The sequence below is a fragment of the Pinus tabuliformis genome, chromosome 9, assembly GCF_031772625.1.
Source record: "Pinus tabuliformis cultivar Carrire ecotype Pingquan chromosome 9, CPIR1, whole genome shotgun sequence".
Taxonomy (NCBI): Eukaryota; Viridiplantae; Streptophyta; class Pinopsida; order Pinales; family Pinaceae; genus Pinus; species Pinus tabuliformis.
Genome location: NC_142307.1, coordinates 119387940 through 119405475, shown reverse-complemented (window position 1 = coordinate 119405475; position 17536 = coordinate 119387940). Strand labels below are relative to the sequence as shown.

General features: G+C 36.2%; 1 protein-coding gene and 3 pseudogenes across 20 annotated transcripts; 2 read left to right on the top strand and 2 right to left on the bottom strand.

Annotated features, from left to right (window-relative positions):
- Positions 1–508: 508 nt before the first annotated feature.
- LOC149147371 (putative cytokinin riboside 5'-monophosphate phosphoribohydrolase LOGL1) lies at positions 509–10269 on the top strand. Of its 20 annotated transcripts, none has more exons than XM_089440252.1 (6): positions 1008–1055; positions 4778–4919; positions 5013–5145; positions 6878–6977; positions 7454–7524; positions 7647–7860. In XM_089440252.1, exons 2-6 carry the CDS (start codon positions 4906–4908, stop codon positions 7782–7784), a joined length of 456 nt encoding a protein of 151 aa, XP_089296378.1. In that variant the 5' UTR covers positions 1008–1055; positions 4778–4905; the 3' UTR covers positions 7785–7860. The 20 variants fall into 20 exon arrangements, 13 of the variants coding, with proteins under 13 accessions (XP_089296378.1, XP_089296374.1, XP_089296380.1 ...); XM_089440248.1 differs by lacking the exon at positions 1008–1055 and adding an exon at positions 1146–4688 and having other exon boundaries at positions 4778–4879; positions 7647–7870; XM_089440254.1 differs by lacking the exon at positions 1008–1055 and adding an exon at positions 1146–4688.
- Positions 8034–8659, top strand: LOC149147373 (GDSL esterase/lipase At4g10955 pseudogene; annotated as a pseudogene).
- Positions 8663–9266, bottom strand: LOC149147372 (GDSL esterase/lipase At4g10955 pseudogene; annotated as a pseudogene).
- A 1931-nt stretch (positions 10270–12200) lies between the features above and the next one.
- On the bottom strand, positions 12201–12918 carry LOC149147370 (putative mitochondrial adenine nucleotide transporter BTL1 pseudogene; annotated as a pseudogene).
- Between the last annotated feature and the right edge of the window lie 4618 nt (positions 12919–17536).

The following is a 17536-nucleotide window of genomic DNA, read 5'->3' as shown; positions in this document are numbered from 1 at the left end:
TCAAATCTCATTGGGAGAGATTGAAAATAAAAACTAACTTTAGGGGAATTAAACAACTCTAAAGCGCATCCAAACTTGACAAAGCCAATCATGATGATAAAAACAACTATACCCATAAACATTTTCAAAATTCTAGAAAAATCGTCATAGTTTTTAAATATATTTTTGTTCCTTTTAATAATAAAACCGATAAAAATAAACCAATAAAACCTTAAACACATTTATCACTTGCTCATAATAATTTTTTTTATTGACTCTTCGATGTCCTTTGGATTTTAAAGAGAGAGACCCACCTACAAGCAGGAAAAGAGGGGAGCTTATCTAAATTCTGTGGGTTGAGTCCTTCCTTTTTAAATTATTACATGAGATCGGCATTTGACCCGATCAAGAAAACTGCAATCTACGGCTGAGATTAAGCAGAAGCCAGCGATCCGTGCCGGGCTCAACCATCCAATAGGAGAACATAAGTCTCCTAATATAAATCCAAAAGCCGACGCCATTAATCTTCATCTTGCTTTTTTCTTCCGCGATAATTTCAGTAAGTAGTTTTTCCCTCTTCCGGTTTGAATTCCAGCAATGGCGCCCAAGGTAGCAGAAAAGAAGCCCGCAGAGAAGAAGCCCGTCGCAGAGAAAGCTCCTGCGGAGAAGAAGCCTGCTCCCAAAGCCGAGAAGAAGATCCCCAAAGAAGGTGGGGACAAGAAAGGAAAGAAGAAGCACAAGAAGAGTGTGGAGACCTACAAGATCTATCTTTTCAAGGTTCTCAAGCAGGTTCACCCTGATATTGGTATTTCCAGTAAAGCCATGGGAATCATGAACAGCTTCATCAATGATATCTTCGAGAAATTGGCAGGCGAGGCATCGAAGCTCGCCCGGTACAACAAGAAGCCAACAATTACTTCCCGGGAGATTCAGACCGCTGTAAGGCTTGCTCTTCCAGGGGAGCTCGCGAAGCACGCTGTATCAGAGGGAACCAAGGCCGTCACAAAGTTCACAAGCGCTTAAGCTCGGCATATTCTTTGAATTAATTCGAATGGTGTCTTTTGACGCCACATATGGTATGGAATTTGAATATAGCCTTTTGAGTTGCGTTGGTAGTTCGGTATAACAATTTGGGTAAATGAATGCATTTTCAGATTATTTTCAGGTGGGCATTGGAATTAATCACTTGAGCTCTTAGGGTTTTAGCCGAAACCTAACCGATTACATCATTAGGGTATTATAGAACGAACTCTCTTTTGCAATTTTTGTAGCAGATGCTTTTTTTATTTATTTATTACAATTTGGGTAAATGAATGCATTGTTAGATTATTTTCAGCTGGGCATGGGAATTCATCACTTAATCCCTTAGGTTTTTGACTGATTACATCACTGGGTATTATAGAATGAACGCTCTTTTGCAACTTTTGAGGCAGACGAAATGTTTTTTTGTTAGGTTTTTTGGTTACAATTTGGGTAAAGGAATGCATCGTTAGATTATTTTTAGGTGGACATCGGAATTAATCACTCGAGCTCGTCGGGTTTTAACCGATTACATCATAGGGTATTATAGAGCGAACTTTCTTTTGCTATTTAGGGTTTTTGTTTTGTTTTGTAGTTTTGCTTTTGTCTTATGTAATATGCAATCTTGGTAGGATTCCATCTTTCTCATGTCTAACTTTTCACATTGGCTTGTCACCTGATTCGGGAATAGGGATAGCACAAGTCTAACTTTTCATCTGATTTGGGAATATGGATAGCACAAGCCTAACTTCTAACTTTTAACCTGATTCGGGAATATGGATAGCACAAGTCTAACTTTTCACCTTGATTTGGGGATAGGGATAGTATAAGATTTGAACTCAGATTTCTAGTTCAGTAAGACTTTATTTCCATAGCCATTGCCAATTTTTAGGGTATTATTGATTGAACTCTTTTTTATGATTTTTGTAATAAACAAATTCGTTTTTGTTAGGTTATTTTGGTTACAATTTGGTTAAATAAATGCTTTTTAAAATTATTTTCAGGTGGTCATTGGAATTAATTGCTCGAGCTCTTAGGGTTTTGACCAATTACATCATAAGATATTATAGAATGGTCTCTCTTTTGCCATTATTGTAGTAGACGAATACCTTTTCGTTAGAATTTTTTGGGTTATTGGATTTTTTTCAGGTTGGGATTGGAATTAATCATGCGAGCTCTTAGAGATTTGCCCGTTTACATCGTGAACTTCCTTTTGCAATTTTTGTAGAATTCCTTGTTTACATCGTGAACTTCTTCCTTTTGCAATTTTTGTAGAATTCCTTTTCATTAGGTTTTTTTGGTTACAATTTGGATAAAGGAATGCATTTTTAGTTTATTTTCAGGTGGGCATTGGAATTAATCACTACAGCTGTTAGGGTTTTGACTGACTACGTCATGAACTCCCTTTTGCAATTTTGTCATAGAGGAATTCCTTTTTGTTAGGTTTCTTTGGTTAAGTTGGATGTTGTTTTTTTTCGTTGGGTTGGTTGGTGTTGGCTCTGGCTTTGGGTTGTTGTTGTTGTTGTTTTTTTAAATTTTAAGTTATTGTTGTTGTTTTTTTTTTAATTAAGTTTATATATATTAAATTTTAAGTTGTTGTTTTTTTTTTTGGTTAATTAAATTTTAAGTAGTTGTTGTCGTTGTTGTTGTTGTTATTATTATTATTAAATTTTATTTTTCTTTTAATTTTTGAGGCATGAAATATTATTGAAATATTGTTTGTGAAATGTAATTAATAAATTTAATATTAAGATTATTTATGTGGAAAATAGCCAAAATAGCAAACTTGGTTGGTTAGTGTTGCCTATGCTTTTATTAATCTTGCTTTATGTTTTAGTCTTAAAATTTCTTGGGGATTGGATTGCATATGGTTTGAGTCATACTAACCTTTAGCATTTTTGTCTACTTAGTCTGGAATTGATAACATTTTCACCATGAAGTGGGGTTGCATATGGTTTGAGCCATAACAATTTTTAGAGTGGTTAGATTTTTGTCCATTGAATTTTGAATTGATGATATTTTCATCACAGTATCTTAATAGAACACATATTTTTATAAGTTTGGTAGGACAACATTTTCATCATGTTCAATATATCACTATGATTGAGACAGGACACTGAATTTTGAATTGATGATATTTTCACCACAAAGCATCTTTAATAGAACACTTCTTTTTTGTAAATTTGGTAGGACTACATTTTCATCGGGTTGATTGAGACATGAAATTGAACAAGTGACTTCACATCAAGGTGTGTTTTAACAGAACACCCAACCATTACGACATCCAAAACCCTATATAGATGTGATAGAATGCCATGTTAAAATATAATTATTTTTAAAAATCCATTTAAATTATAAAATTTTAATCATAATCTTTAAAAATATAATAAAAACCTTTATTTACCTTATTCTATATATGCAGGTGCTTGCCTGCCGAGTGTAAACTGCGTTTTATTTACCATACTGAAAGCTTCCCGAGTGGAAAATAGCCTTCTCTAGGGATGGGTGGAAATTTTATTTTTCTTGCTTAGAAGCCTTGCTACTTGGTGTTTGCTATGCTTTTTTATTTACCTTGCTCTGTGATCCTGTTTGGTGGAAGATGGGGTTTTCTATAGGTGGGGGAGAGTGGCTGGGTGAAAAGTAAGCTTGCATGCCGAGTGTAAACTATGTTTTTATTTACCGTACTTTGAAATTTTTGCCAAGTGTAAAATAGCCTTCTCGAGGGATGGGCGAAAATTTTATTCCTCTGGCTTAAAAGCCTGGTTGCTTGGTGCTTGCTATGCTTTTATTTACCTTGCTTTGTGATCTTGTTTAGTGGGAAATGGGGTTTTCTACAAGTGGGGTAGAGTGTCCGGCTGAAAAGTAAGAGGCCCACATCGATGGGTGGAAAAAAGAAATGGTAAATTGTTTTGGTTTGAAGTATATAATAATATTAATAATTTTTTTATTATTTAGAATATGTTTTTATATATAAGATAAATTTAGTTTTTAAAAAAAAATCGAAACTATACTATTGTTAAATAAAATGTTAAAAAGATTTAAAAAGAAAAAATTAAAATATTATATTACAATAATTGAGAGGGCCGTGAAGAATTGAGTCGATAAAAATTGTGAAAGTTAAAAATTCTGGAAGTTTTTTTTGACGATGTTTCCAATATTGGAATCATGGTGGATGAGATATGTTTCAAAGTACTATTGACATTAATTAACATTGTATTGATGTTATTAAGCATGTTACTATGTATATTTATATTATTGGAAAATTTGATAATTTTTGGAAAAAAGTTTTTATTTTTATAAAAATGATCAAATAAATGAAGTAAATTTACATGGTTGGAAAATTGATATTTTAAGAATTTATGGTTAGAAAATTGATATTTACGCCGTAAGGCGTTTCCCTCTGGGAAAAACTCCCTTATATGCCACGGTGTCCTATTTTCGACCATTGATCTGATGCCACGGTGTCCTATTTTTCGACCATTGATCTGATGTGTTAGACGATTAAAAGAGATTGTGCCGTTGGATCAGATCATTATAGTTGGAATTTTAATCAGTTAAGATTGCATGTGCTGGTTGAACTCCCTGTTTATCTCATGCTGGAGAGATTACCCGCTCGAAACCCTTCGCAGACAGTAGTGATGGCTTCGCTGGAGTTTCGATTTCCTGATTCACACAGTTGCCCTACAGATGTAGCCTTTATCGTGCCCTGAGGTGTTTAATTTAGATTTTAGCTCAATTTCCCATGTCTAATCTGAGTTAAATTTACTGTGATGTGTAGGGTTCCTCCCAGGTTGCCCGAATCCATCACGCAAACGACTTCCCTGCTGAATCCGAAGACCCCACAGGAAAATTTCTGTTCTAATGTGGAGCGTAAACCCTGGTAAGTGACGACTGACAATTGCAAGAATGCGTAAACCCTGGTAAGTGACCACTGACAATTGGAAGAATTCGATTTGTTCTCCGGTTAGGGTTTTACAATAGTTTCCTTATTTCTGCTCTTGGTTGCTCTGCAGGGTGTTATTTCTGCTCTTGGTTGATCTGCAGGGTGTCAGGCCCTCTACCGCGAAGGCTAATTTTAGCCACAAGAACGGGGTTGCCTCAGGAATAACTTGGGAATCTGGTCTTTTATGTCCTTCACCATTTCAGGTGCTTGCTCACATTCTGCTCTTTATTAGGTTGCTTATTTGGATTATTAAACCTTCAATTCTATCTTGTCCGTAGGAATTTGCAGGCTTAGCCATTTTGGCTGATTCAAAGTTTCCCTTTGTGTTTGGATATTGTCTGACCCATGCGGGTAGGGCCCATACACAACTTTCATTTACTATTGCAGACAAAAGAATTTGGGTAATAACCTTCGACAGGAAGGAATAAAATCACACTATTTGTGAAGTTAGGTATTGCCTGTGTGATGTACCATTGCTCTTAGCATCAGACTGAACCTGTAAACTCTTAATATATCCTAACACGAAATGTCAAGAAAATATGACAATTACGATATATTAATAAAAAATGAATTAAGACCTGTGGGAGCTATCAGACAGGGGTTTACATTCTAGGGTAGATGTGAGATTTGTCTAAGCCTATATTTCGAGAGACAGACTTTTCTCCTTGAGTCATGGATTGGATACTTTACCTAGTCATCTCAAGATCTAAACACATTTCCTTAGTAGCAATGAATATCTATTTAGCTGGGGAAGCAGAGATACTGAAAGAGCATCTCACAAGTTTAGTCAGTTAGTTACCATCATGTCAGGACACATCCATTTCTTGATATATACAATCAATGATAATAATTGATTTACTGCTTATGTACTTCTGGTTCAAATTTTCTTTCAATGTACCTCAACTGTTTGGTTGTAATTGTATAGCTAGGTTTTTAGTATGTTTAGATTAAGGACCTTTGAAGACAGAATAGGAGCTATTGTCTTCTGTTATAGAATACAATTATTTGTCTGCATGGCATTTGCGATCAATGCAGTTCAAACTAAATGAAAATGATAGAGGCCTGAAAGAACTTTCACCCTGAAATTTATCGCAGGATAGTGAATCTTCTCTTCTGTTATAGGATAACGTTATTTGTTTACATGGTTTTCACAAGCAATGCAATTCAAGCTAAATGAAAATGATGGAAGCTTAAAGGAACTGTCACTCTGAAATTAAGGGAAGCATCCTTTTTCTCTGTTTAATTAACTTCAAAAATTTCAACCAAGTGATTGTTCTTATCTACAAGTAACTTTTCTTTCATGTTAAATGACATTGAACCATTGGTGTCTATATCTGCTGCCCCAAACAGTTTGGGAAATTAGTGGTTACTGGCCTTCTCATATTACTAATCTTTAGTCCATCTTTGATACATCAGCCCTATCGAGGTTTCAGAAGATCGGGTATCAAATGTTTTCAAACACAAATAACTCAAAATGAAAATGGAACACCGGTCTCAAACTTCTCTAAAACCAGGCCAAAATGAAAATGGGACAGTTATCTCAAACTTCTCTAAATCCAGGCCAACCAGAACAGTATCACGCTAATCAGAAGGTACACAGAACAGAACAGAACAGAGGATATAAGAGAGGGAGATAAAATAAAGAACAATGACCTATTCAACCTGATGCTTTGTTGTATAACATCAGTCAAACATGCTAAGAGGAACAGTGTATTGCAGTGAAATTTCTGTCATAAGGCTTCTAGTTTTCTTTTCCAAGGACTGATTGCTCTGAAATTGGATGATTAGGATTTTGCATATTGCAACTGATTGATGTGCTTTTGATGCTATGGGCATGACTATTCTGGCTTTTTATGTAATTGAAATAGTTTTTCTAACGATGTTTCGTAAAGATCCTACAACCTAAACTGTTTGAGATGGTAAATTATATCACAGATATCTGGTCATACAGCCGGTGAAGTAAAGACTGTTGCTGACATGCATGAAAGGAAGGCCGAAATGGCTCGTCAAGCTGATGCTTTTATTGCTCTTCCAGGTGATTTGATACTTCGCATTTTTAAGAAACTTTTTGGGGTATGATAAATAGGATGGTTTGCTGTTAATTGCTTAGTTTTTAATTGCACCTTGAGAAGCCAGGTGCACTCCATAGCCACTGAAATGTGCCATGACGGTAGGTAATTCTAATAAACTAAAATGAAAATAAAATGTGAAGGTCCAATTATCAATGTTAAGAAAGGAGCTCAGGCCATTTGTAATTATGTAAAAAAACTTAAAATTAAATTGATATAGATCCATCATACCTGGTAACTAGAAATTTGAATCTCTTGTTGTTTGTTTGTTAAGTATATCTCTCTATGTTTAATAGATCAAAGGTTACGATGAATCTATGCTAATGGTAAATATGCATTGATTAGGGCCTGGTGAGAGACAGTATGCAGATAATTTATAATAAAACTTCCAAATCCTTTGATATTCCATTCCCTGATTTCTTCAAGATTTGGCTGATTGAAGGTGGTTATGGAACAATGGAAGAGCTGCTAGAGATGATCACATGGTCACAACTAGGCATTCATGATAAGCCGGTACATATCCACTGTTTAATGTTGAATTGTTTTAGAGTTCATTCAGTACCCTTACCATTGATCTTCAAGAGTATTGCCAATTATTGAGAGTATTGATCAGTCATAACTTACTGAAAGTGCAGGTGGGTTTACTTAATGTTGATGGCTATTACAATTGCTTGCTTGCCTTATTTGATAAGGGTGTTGAAGAGGGATTTATAAAGGGAGTAGTCTACCTAGGCGGTAGAATGGCCTGTTTTCCGTCATCGGCTGGAAAATAGTCCGGCTCAGGCCACCGGTAATCACTCCTTCGCTACCCTCCCCCAGCTCCGCCACTCTCCTTCTCCGCCACCCTTTCCCTGGCAATCCTGACATTCCCTGCCATTCCCTGACAAAAATCCGATCGCAGCTGGGGGCCTGACATCCCCTGACAGATCGGGGACGAGCTGGAATTGCAGCCGCGGAGTATTATTGCCGGTTCCGCCTAGGTAGACTACTCCATTCTCTCAGTTGATTCGGGGACGAAGAAAATGGCGAGCGAGCGCGAGATCCTCGAGCTTTCAGGGCCTTGCCATCTCACTACTACCGACTGTTAAAATGCAGGTCGGATTCGAATCACAGGCGATGCATAGCTTCCAGTCTGGTGCAAGCTGTGTACATCCTGGAACAAGATCGGCAGGACCGCGGGTTCGACCGCGATGCTTTGGCCGAGAAGTGGTGGAGCTTCTTCAACTTCAAGCTTCTTCACCCGCTGATCGACCAAACTGAGGGTGGCTGTGTTTTTGGCGCCGTATACAAGTGGAGCAAGAAGGCGGCGGGCTTCCAGTTTCGGCCGCCGGGCGCGCCCAAGATCGTGGTGGCCTTTAGAGGAACGATTACCAAACCGGGTTCCTTCGCCGGAGACCTAAGGCTGGATCTCCAGATCCTCAGAAACGGACTCCACACGACTGCCCGGTTCCGGACGACATTCGACGCGGTGAAGAAATACGTTTGCGATCGCGGGCGGGAGAACGTGTGGATCGCCGGGCATTCCCTCGGGGCGGCCATGGCAATGCTCGTGGGCAGGCGGATGGCCGAGGAGGGGCATTTCCTGGAAGCCCATCTCTTCAATCCGCCCTTCGTGTCGGCTCCGGTGGACGGAATAAGGGACAAAAAGGTCAACCGGAGCCAACACGAAGGGCGGATTGAAGAGATGGGCTTCCAGGAAATGCCCCTCATCGGCCATCCGCCTGCCCGCGAGCATTGCCATGGCCGCCCCGAGGGAATGCCCGACGATCCACACGTTCTCCCGCCCGCGATCGCAAACGAATTTCTTCACCGTGTCGAATGCCGTCCGGAACCGGGCAGTCGTGTGGAGTCTGTTTCCGAGGATCTGAAGATCCAGCCTTAGGTCTCCGGCGAAGGAACCCGGTTTGGTAATCGTTCCTCTAAAGGCCACCACGATCTTGGGCGTGCCCGGCAGCCGGAACCGGAAGCCCGCCGCCTTCTTACTCCACTTGTATACGGCGTCGAAAACACATCTACCCTCAGTTAGGTCGACCAGCGGGTGAAGAAGCTTGAAGTTGAAGAAGCTCCACCACTTCTCGGCAAAGCATCGCGGCCGAACCTGCGGTCCTGCCGATCTCGTTCCAGGATGTACACACCCTGCACCACACTGGCAGCTATGCATCGCCTGTGATTCGAATCCGACCTGCATTTTAACAGTCGATAGTAGTGAGATGGCAAGGCCCTGAAAGCTCGAGGATCTCGCGCTCGCTCGCCATTTTCTTCGTCCCCGGATCAACTGAGAGAATGGAGTAGTCTACCTAGGCGGAACCGGCAATAATACTCCGCGGCTGCAATTCCAGCTCGTCCCAGATTTGTCAGGGGATGTCAGGGCCTCCAGCTGCGATCGGATTTTTGTCAGGGAATGGCAGGGAATGTGAGGATTGCCAGGGGAGGGTGGCGGAGAAAGAGGGTGGCGGAGTTAGGGAAGGGTGACGGAGAAGGAGGGATTACCGGTGGCCTGAGCCGGACGATTTTTTGGCCGGTGACGGAAAACGGGCCATTCTACCGCCTAGGTAGACTACTCCTTTATAAAGCCTTCTGCACGGCATATTGTTGTGTCTGCTCCAACAGGAAAAGAACTTATAGCCAGGATGGAGGTAGGGAGAATGTTATAGAAGTGATTCTAGCTTGATGTTTGCAGTGTCTAGTAAAGAACATGGTCAGGGATTGGTATCCAAAATAAAATGTTATCATTAATGGATTAGAACTTTTGACTGCTCATCTTTTAGTTATATATTCATATATTCTGGTGACGGGGATTAAAAACATTTGTAGTTTGGATATTCTGTGCAGGAATATGTACCTATACACGACATTTGTAGTTTGGATATTCTGTGCAGGAATATGTACCTATACACGACATTTGTAGTTTGGATATTCTGTGCAGGAATATGTACCTATACACGACATTTGTAGTTTGGATATTCTGTGCAGGAATATGTACCTATACACGACATGGTTGCTCCTCGAGGAAACTGGGAAATTGAACGACTAGGATACCCTGCAGCCTCTGATTTGCATTCATAATAAATTTGACCTGGCTTGGTCCCCAATTGTAGGCAGTTGTTGTTTGTTTTGAATGATTCATTGTTGCAACATTTGTAAATTATGTGGAATGAGCTATTCCATGGAATCTAATTTTTTGTTCTACAAATGCCTGCCAAATTATTGCAGGCATTAACATGATTGCAATATATGACATTGATATTTATTTGATCTTTTAATGTGTCCTAAATGTGTTTTGGATGTTTTTGTTTTCTCTATACCCAAGAGCACAGTGAATGCTGGAAAAGTTGGGCAGAAGCTCCTAAAAAGAATGGAAAATAAAACTTTAATTTCTTACTATGTCTGTTTGTCCGTAGTTGAGTATGATAAAACTTTAATTTCTTACTATGTCTGTTTGTCCGTAGTTGAGTATGATAAAACTTTAATTTCTTATTATGTTTGTTTGTCTGTTTGTCTATAGTTGAGTATGTGGTGAAAGCATATACATCTTTATAGATTTTGGTGGTCAAATCACTGCATGGAAGTAGATCCTTTATCCTACAAACAAGAAGTCTTAAAAAGATTGTGTATCCAATCCCTCTGTGAACTGTGCTTTTGTGGAGTGTTGGCAATTTGCAGGCACATTTTGCATGAGATCTACTCAAATTCATGTCTGCCCAGATAGGAAAAAGACAGGAGCCAGTGTTATAGTTCTTTCCATGGTTAATATGATTGCATAAACTAGAGAGATCGAACGTTCTGCCACGTGAATCGTATAGCATTTAAAACTTTCGAGGAAAACGTCTGATAGAAAGCTCCCTTCCATATTTGTAGGATTAAAATCCCAGTGCGATTGCTTTACCCGGTGAATGGATGTAACAAATGCGATAGTTTATATTACTTGGCTGATAAAGAAGCAATATATGAATGGTTAAACAGCCGTATTACAAGTAGATGAACTATGATGATCGAATTTGTCAATTGCCAGTATGTCTGTTTAAGTGAACACAGATTATGTCCTACATATTGTGTCCAAGTGAGTTAAATGACACACAATTGACAGGTTCTATAAAAATACAGAAGACAATATACACAAATATATTACCCAAATATACGAGTTACACCTGCAAGGTCCATGGAACTAATAGTCCTACTTAATTGAATGCAATGCATTTCTCAGCTATGCTATAAGAAAACAAAAAATTACGAACTTTGGATTATTATATTTCTCAACACCGAACCATGGTGAGAATATAGCTGCAGTCTATTTATACAGTTGACAATCATATCTTAAGCAGTTGAATTGTGATGATTGAATTTGTGAATGGATGGTGTCCCCAGGTTGTTTTCTAAATAATGTGTTGTAGTGAGTTAAACTAGTGCAGATCTATTTTAATTTCATTACAGATCTATTGAGGTATTAAGTAGTGCAGATTCATATTAATTTCAGATCTATTAAGTATTGAGAGAGGTCAAAAAGAAATTGAGATACAAATCTCTAGGCATCTAAAAATCTTGAATTAACGATTAATCATGCTGGTGTGTGTAATATTAATGCTTATTGTTTTTCCTTTAATTTTCTTTTCTATATTATGAATTTTATTTGTTTCTTTATTTTGATTGGTAAGGGTGGATGTTACACAGAGTTGGGTTGATATTTTATTTGTATTTTTAAATATTATATTAGATCAATATATAATATATCTCATGTCAGCCATTGTCAGCATTCTGAGAAAGAAAAGAAAAAGTCAAGTCAGCCTTACATATAAATGCTATACATCTTTATCATACTGGGCAGTAAAATGCACCTTGCTTCTGACCCAAACTCAGAAACAATACAAAATTTATATTACAGCACATATATGGTATCCCTGCAAGGTCTGTTTTGGAGATATAGTCCTACTTAAATGATTTGCTGAGGACAAACATTATGGAAGGCAGAGAAAAGGTTGGAGGAGTGTGACTGCTCAGGTAGACATAGGTTACCGTCTAAACACTCTTGCAGTGAGTTGAATCACTGGATGTAAGCCCTGCCCATATAGAAACAAGAAGTCAGGACTAAGTGGTTTACAATAAATTAATGAACTTCATAATAATAACTGAGGAAATCTTATGTGGATTAATAATTAACTACTTTGTTTTATTCCGTTTAAAGTAGGCATAAGCTAGAAAGCGAACCCACCTCCAAAGGCTCCAATAAGAAGTGCTTCTACCCGGTCCAGAGACTTCTTGTTGCATGATCTGCAATATGCTCTCTTTGTTGACTCATATACAAAATAATAAGATGTACTGTAGGGAACCATACCAATTATAGTGGGTACAAGGCCTGCATATAAAGCTCTTGGACCTTCTTCCTGTGATATTTTCCTTAGAGCGTGCTTGATGCTATGATACACTCCAGGATGCACAGTGAAACGGTCCTGATTTGCAAGATAAGAAAAAAATTACCTTTACTGAGTTGACTCACAGATTGCCAAAGAAATTCCTGCTTGAGTATGCAATATATCTAGAAATGTGACTTGGATCCTTGGTAGAATATCTATTTCAAGCACCTTTCTAGAAAGTTGTATAAAAGCGCATTACTAGTTACAGAAGCAAAAAAACTACCTTCAAGACCTCCAAAGGATAGCAAGACAATGTGCCAGCGACACTTGCAACAGCACCATTTATAGCAACTGGGGAAATCCAGGATACTGGCAAATCTAGAGTCCGCCCAACAATTTGAACTTGGGGACATCCATTTTTCTCCCAGCGGTCTTGGACAGATGTTAAAAATCGTTTTGTAGATTCAAATGTGCAAAGCTCAATTGCTTGGGTAGGAACTATCCGAAGTAGATTAATGCCATTGCCAGCCCACAACCCTTTCCAGCCTTGTTCTTTCATCTCTGCTTTTTCTCATAGTAATGATAAAATTCAACTATTTTGATTCATTGTAATGTACGGTTCAAAACGCTGGTATGAAAATTATATGACAAAATACACATAAAAATTGAATACACATAAAAATTGTTACAGATGTATAGTAAAGGACTGGAACTTCCCTTTAGATTCAATTTATTGTTTTTATTCCATAGTTATTTACGGGATGCATATAAAAATAAAAAACAATGTTTAATTCTTAATTTTTAAACAAAATATAATAAATTTAATTAGATTGAACATTTGCAAGGCACTTGTTTAGAAAATCCAATTCTCTTAGGTTTGGGCAGATGCAAATTCAGAATGCTTATGACTGAATGTTGTGACTAGAGGAAAGCTTGCTGGATTCTCAGGCATATCCCTTACAAAGAAATAAGTCATGTTTTGCTGCAGAAATACCGTCTTTACTTGAAGAGACTGAACGGTTCGATTCCGGCACCATATCCAGTGGCTTCGTTATATTCCGGAATTTGAATATAGCCTTTTGAGTTGCGTTGGTAGTTCGGTATAACAATCTGGGTAAATGAATGCATTTTCAGATTATTTTCAGGTGGGCATTGGAATTAATCACTTGAGCTCTTAGGGTTTTAACCGAACCCTAACCGATTACATCATAGGGTATTATAGAATGAACTCTCTTTTGCAATTTTTGTAGTAGATGCTTTTTTTTTTTGATTACAATTTGGGTAAATGAATGCATTGTTAGATTATTTTCAGCTGGGCATGGGAATTCATCACTTAATCCCTTAGGTTTTTGACTGATTACATCATAGGGTATTATAGAATGAACGCCCTTTTGCAACTTTTGAAGCAGACGAAATGTTTTTTTTGGTTAGGTTTTTTGGTTACAATTTGGGTAAAGGAATGCATCGTTAGATTATTTTTAGGTGGACATCGGAATTAATCACTCGAGCTCCTCGGGTTTTAACCGATTACATCATAGGGTATTATAGAGCGAACTTTCTTTTGCTATTTAGGGTTTTTGTTTTGTTTTGTAGTTTTGCTTTTGTCTTATGTAATATGTAATCTTGGTAGGATTCCATCTTTTTCATGTTTAACTTTTCACATTGACTTGTCACCTGATTCGGGAATACGGATAGCACAAGTCCAACTTTTCATCTGATTTGGGAATATGGATAGTACAAGCCTAACTTCTAACTTTTAACCTGATTCGGGAATATGGATAGCACAAGTCTAACTTTTCACCTTGACTTTTCACACTGATTTGGGGATAGGGATAGTATAAGATTTGAACTCAGATTTCTAGTTCAGTAAGACTTTATTTCCATAGTCATTGCCAATTGAGCTGAGCTACCCAAGCAAATAAAGCCAATGCAATTTAAGCCAATGCAATTTTTAGGGTATTATTGATTGAACTCTTTTTTGTGATTTTTATAATAAACAAATTTGTTTTTGTTAGGTTATTTTGGTTACAATTTGGGTAAATGAATGCTTTTTAAGATTATTTTCAGGTGGTCATTGGAATTAATTGCTCGAGCTCTTAGGGTTTTGACCAATTACATCATAGGATATTATAGAAGGTCTCTCTTTTGCCATTATTGTAGTAGACGAATACCTTTTCGTTAGAATTTTTTGGGTTATTGGATTATTTTCAGGTCGGCATTGGAATTAATCATGCGAGCTCTGAGAGTTTTGCCCATTTACATCGTGAACTTCCTTTTGCAATTTTTGTAGAATTCCTTGTTTACATCGTGAACTTCTTCCTTTTGCAATTTTTGTAGAATTCCTTTTCATTAGGTTTTTTTTTGGTTACAATTTGGATAAAGGAATGCATTTTAGTTTATTTTCAGGTGGGCATTGGAATTAATCACTACAGCTGTTAGGGTTTTGACCGACTACGTCATGAACTCCCTTTTGCAATTTTGTCGTAGACGAATTCCTTTTTGTTAGGTTTCTTTGGTTAAGTTGGATGTTGTTTTTTTTGGTTGGGTTGGTTGGTGTTGGCTCTGGCTTTGGGTTTGCACGGGGATCTGGTTAAGATATTTTTATATTTTTTTTTTTCAATTTTTGAGGCATGAAATATTATTGAAATATTGTTTGTGAAATGTAATTAATAAATTTAATATTAAGATTATTTGTATATGATATTATATATATATATATATATATTTTTAACCGTGAATATAATAAATAAATATTATATTAAAAATATAATAAATAAATATTATATTATAACATATTTAGCATATTTCTTTATTTACCATACATAATCTTGCTTTCTGAGGGTAAACTATGCTTTTATTTAGCATATCTAAAATTTTGCCCAGTGGAAAATAGCCAAAATAGCCTTCCCTAGAGATGGGGTGGATGGGATGGGAGGAAATTTTATTTGTCTGGGTGGTTTAGTTTGGCGATGCTTTTATTTTTCAGTAAATAGCCCTCTCTGGAGATGTGGTGGATGGGTGGTGGATTTTATTTTTAGGAATTTTTGTTTTTAGAGCAAGGTTGATGGGTGGTTTTTGTTTTTGTTTTGGTTTTGTATTTTATTTATTTATTTTTTTCTTCTAAAAGTTTGGTGGTTTTTTTTTTTTTTTCTTTGGTTAATTATTTTATTTTTATTGCTTAAATTTTTTTATTGTTGTTTTATTTCTCTATTGTTTTTTTGTTTTGGTTTTGTTTTATTATTTTAAATATTTTCTCTAAAAACTTGGTTGGTTAGTGTTGCCTATGCTTTTATTAATCTTGCTTTATGTTTTAGTCTTAAAATTTCTTGAGGATTGGATTGCATATGGTTTGAGTCATACTAACCTTTAGCATTTTTGTTTACTTAGTCTGGAATTGATAACATTTTCACCATGAAGTGGGGTTGCATATGGTTTGAGCCATAACAATTTTTGTCCATTGAATTTTGAATTGATGATATTTCATATGGTTTGAGCCATAACAATTTTTAGAGTAGTTAGATTTTTGTCCATTGAATTTTGAATTGATGATATTTTCATCACAAAGTATCTTAATAGAACACATATTTTTATAAGTTTGGTAGGACAGCATTTTCATCATGTTCAATATATCACTATGATTGAGACAGGACACTGAATTTTGAATTGATGATATTTTCACCACAAAGTATCTTTAATAGAACACTTCTTTTTTGTAAATTTGGTAGGACTACCTTTTTTGTAAATTTGGTAGGACTACATTTTCATCACGTTGATTGAGACATGAAATTGAACAAGTGACTTCACATCAAGGTGTGTTTTAACAGAACACCCAACCATTATGACATCCAAAACCTTATATAGATGTGATAGAACGCCATATTAAAATATAATTATTTTTAAAAATCCATTTAAATTATAAAATTTAAATCATAATCTTTAAAAATATACTAAAAACCTTTATTTATCTTATTCTATATATGCAGGTGCTTGCCTGCCGAGTGTAAACTGCGTTTTTATTTACCATACTGAAATTTTCCCGAGTGGAAAATAGCCTTCTCTAGGGATGGGTGGAAATTTTATTTTTCTTGCTTAGAAGCCTTGCTACTTGGTGTTTGCTATGCTTTTATTTACCTTGCTCTGTGATCCTGTTTGGTGGAAGATGGGGTTTTCTATAGGTGGGGGAGAGTGGCTGGGTGAAAAGTAAGCTTGCATGCCGAGTGTAAACTATGTTTTTATTTACCGTACTTTGAAATTTTGCAGTGTAAAATAGCGTTCTCGAGGGATGGGCGAAAATTTTATTCCTCTGGCTTAAAAGCCTGGCTCCTTGGTGTTTGCTATGCGTTTATTTACCTTGCTTTGTGATATTATTTAGTGGGAAATGGGGTTTTCTACAGGTGGGGGAGAGTGGCCGGCTGAAAAGTAAGACGCCCACATGGATGGGTGGAAAATAAAAGAAATGGTAAATTGTTTTGGTTTGAAGTATATAATAATATTAATAAATTTTTGTTATTTAGAATATGTTTTTATATCTAAAATAAATTTAGGTTTTAAAAAACATTGAAACTATACCATTGTTAAATAAAATCTTAAAAAGATAAAAAAATAAAAAGTTATACGACAAGTTATACGACAATAATTGAGAGGGCCGTGAAGAATTGAGTTGGTAAAAAATGTGAAAGTTCTTTTGACGATGTTTGCAATATTGGAATCATCGTGGATGAGATATGTTTCCAAGTACTATTGACATTAATAACATTGTATTGATGTTATTAAGCATGTTACTATGTAGATTTATATTATTGGAAAATTGATGTAGATTTATATTATTGGAAAATTTAATAATTTGTGGAAAAAAGTTTTTATTTTTATAAAAATTATCAAATAAATTAATTAAATTTACATGGTTGGAAAATTGATATTTTAAGAATTTAGGGTTGGAAAATTGATATTTTAAGAATTTTCCAAATTACTTTTGACATTAATCAACATCGTATTGATGTTATTAAGCACGTTATCATGTAGATATATATTATTGGGAAATTTGATAATTTTTTGAAAAAGTTTTTATTTTTATAAAAAATATCAAATAAGTTATTTGAATTTACATGGTTGGAAAATTGATATTTTAAGATATGGTTTTTTAATATTAAATTAAAAAAATTATATTTTTATATGTA